Genomic DNA, 2,707 nt, shown 5'->3' with positions numbered 1-2,707 from the left:
ATAAAAAATAATAATGGTATAAACTTTTAAAACAGAAATAAAGAGACATTAGAAAAGCGATAAAAAAGAAAACAAAGAATAGATGATGACGATTTTGTTTTTCGTTTAATTCACGGAATAATCGTTTACAACAAATTATCTATTTTATTTTATTTTTTAAATATATATCAAGAAAATAAATTTAAAAAAAAGCATTCACACATACTAAATTATCCATGTAATATTTAGACGTGTAAGAAAAATATGCATTCGATCTAAGCATAACATGGAATAAATAATAATAATAAAACTATATCTACTAAAAAAGTCAGCGTTTCATCTTCTATGGCTTAGTTTTCATACACTCAGCAGATTTTGGTGACAAACAAAATGGAACATTCTACATAGGTAACGATGGACGTAATTTTACATACAATCATTTGCAGCACATCAGTCACGTATACGCCTGAATGTATACTTCCCATAAAAGCTTTTATGCTTCGTTGAATTGGAACAATATATACACTACGTAAATGATTCTTTTGTGTATTAAACGTTTAAAATACATAGTTAATGTTGTAAAAACTTTAGTCTTATTTTTTTTAAACAATAGATTTATAATTTCTTTTGATAAAAAAACTGTGTATTTTCCACGATTCACGCCACCTTTTATACCCACCAGACGTTTTTTTACTCACATTTCAATACAAATAAAAAGATATAATTATGTCGCCAGCTCTTTATTCGAATAAAAAATGTTAAAAAATACTTAAAAAAAGAAGAGCTATTTGTTCGCCGTAACGATTGAATTGTAAAACAAATAGAAAATTTACCTTCGGAATTTTTTTAATAACACATGTGCCTGTAGAACGTATATAATACATTCAACTCTAACTTATTGTAAACAATGTTATTAATAATCTGCCACTGAACGCTTTGTTTTTTGAAGTATTATTCATTTATAAGCCTAACACTCGTAAGAATCTGTATGAGCAGTGCAAAATTGATTTCGTTTAGTCGAAAATTAACTTGATACAACATCTAAAAATGACTTATTTTGAAATAGACCGAGAGCTGGTGGGAAAAGATCTATTATTTTTGCTTTATGTCAGGAAACTATATTAAACCATGCACTAACTCCCACTCGCGAAATCTGCACTATTATTATAAGAATTGATATTTTTCTCATTCCCCTTTTTGGCCAAGTTTCAGTGCCCCATATGGGGTCAAATCTTTACAAAGTCGATTTTAAACTTTTTTTGGTCCGGAATTTTTAAAAAAACGTGGATGAGAAAAATATGAATTCTAAGGTAATTTTGCATGCTGATTCCGAATTTCGGGGTTTCAGGTAAAAAAAAAATCACACCTTGGGGGTTTTTGAGCCCCGACCCCCATAAGGGGTGAGGGGACTTGAAGGGCAGGGATCCTAAAAAAACCAATGTAATTTAACTCATATTTTGAGCCATATAGAACACCAGGTAAATTACTATGTAAAATACATTTGAGCTTTCTCAAGATAAAAACAATCATATTTGACACATTGCAAAATTGATTTCGTTCAGTCGAAAATTAACTTGATACAACATCTAAAAATGACTGATTTTGTAATTTAACAAGATGATGACTTTTCATTTATACATATGTTGGATTCGCTCAATAGCTAGGAATAAATTTATTAATTAGATAACTGTTTTTTTTTCTGGATAACCTCTTTATTTTTTAAAGGATTTAATCTGTTCTGAATTTTATTACAAATATCAAAAAAACATTTCCTTTATCAGATTAATGCCCGTAGATTTTTACGTCAGCTCGGAAAACTTTGGTCTGTTTAACTTCGATACAGAATGTAATTTTATTTTGCCCGATTCCACCATCAGTTACGTAAGCAATTCCAGTAGAGTTAGACGAGTGTTCAACGATGACTTCGACATAGGTGATTTTCACTCCGATGACTGACATTGGGAACATATTTGGATACTTCATTTCGGTTTTGACATCTTGTTCAGATCCAGTTTCAAGTAAATTATGAACATATTCATCCAACAAACGATCACCTAAAGTTAAAAATGTAATGTTAATAATGATTTTTCCAAATATAACTATTCTTCTTTTTGCGGCTATTCGGTGTAGCTTTCGTTTTACACTTACCATTAACACGATGTCCAACAGTAAATGTATGTTTAGTAGTAAGGGTAACGTCAATGTCATCACCGCGTGGTGAAATTGAGCTAGCAAAATGTACCAAGTTATTGGTATTACTGGGAACGGCAATCAATTTAACACCGATATTACTCGAAGTATGATTATTACAAGTCACCGATACGAAAAAATTGGAGACAACGCAAAGTGTCAAATATGTCAAGATAATTGGTAATGATGCCATTGAAACAAAGGTTTTGTACTTCTAGAAGGATAGATATATGCAGAAATGGAATCGGAATTCGTATATTAAATACAACGTTGATATTGTGAGTTTTTATTGAAGAAAACTTTAGTCTTACAAATTTAAAATACAGTAGAATTATAATTCCATTTGATAATGAAAAAAAAACTGTGCCTTTCCAAACGATTAGTGCCACCTTTTATACCCCCCAGACGTTTTTCTCACATTTCAATGTAAATAAAAAAAAGATAAAGTTTATTTAACTGAATGATTGAAGAAGTTTTACACGTGTAGGATCATTTTATAATTAGGTCACCAGCAACTCAGTTAAAAAATACTTCTGTT

The 2,707-nt window shown here is 30.1% G+C and overlaps 1 protein-coding gene across 1 annotated transcript; it reads right to left on the bottom strand.

The window, feature by feature from the left end:
* Positions 1-1,669: 1,669 nt before the first annotated feature.
* On the bottom strand, positions 1,670-2,502 carry LOC116338152. Its single transcript, XM_031763238.1, has 3 exons — positions 2,481-2,502; positions 2,128-2,383; positions 1,670-2,033 (listed from the first exon to the last, which is right to left on the bottom strand). The coding sequence occupies exons 2-3, from the start codon at positions 2,360-2,362 to the stop codon at positions 1,762-1,764; spliced, it is 507 nt and encodes a 168-aa protein (XP_031619098.1). The 5' UTR covers positions 2,363-2,383; positions 2,481-2,502; the 3' UTR covers positions 1,670-1,761.
* Between the last annotated feature and the right edge of the window lie 205 nt (positions 2,503-2,707).

Source organism: Contarinia nasturtii, unplaced genomic scaffold (genome assembly GCF_009176525.2).
Source record: "Contarinia nasturtii isolate CC-2019 unplaced genomic scaffold, AAFC_CNas_1.1 Cnas_scaffold_350, whole genome shotgun sequence".
In the NCBI taxonomy this organism is placed as follows: Eukaryota; Metazoa; Arthropoda; class Insecta; order Diptera; family Cecidomyiidae; genus Contarinia; species Contarinia nasturtii.
This window is presented reverse-complemented; position numbering and strand designations above follow the sequence as displayed.

Bases quoted from the DNA above. Each gene is read 5' to 3' on its own strand.
- LOC116338152 (XM_031763238.1), bottom strand. From the start codon at position 2,362: ATGGCATCATTACCAATTATCTTGACATATTTGACACTTTGCGTTGTC. The intron at 2,034-2,127 runs GTAAGTGTAAAA...TTTTAACTTTAG, and splicing joins TGTTGGACATCGTGTTAATG to GTGATCGTTTGTTGGATGAA.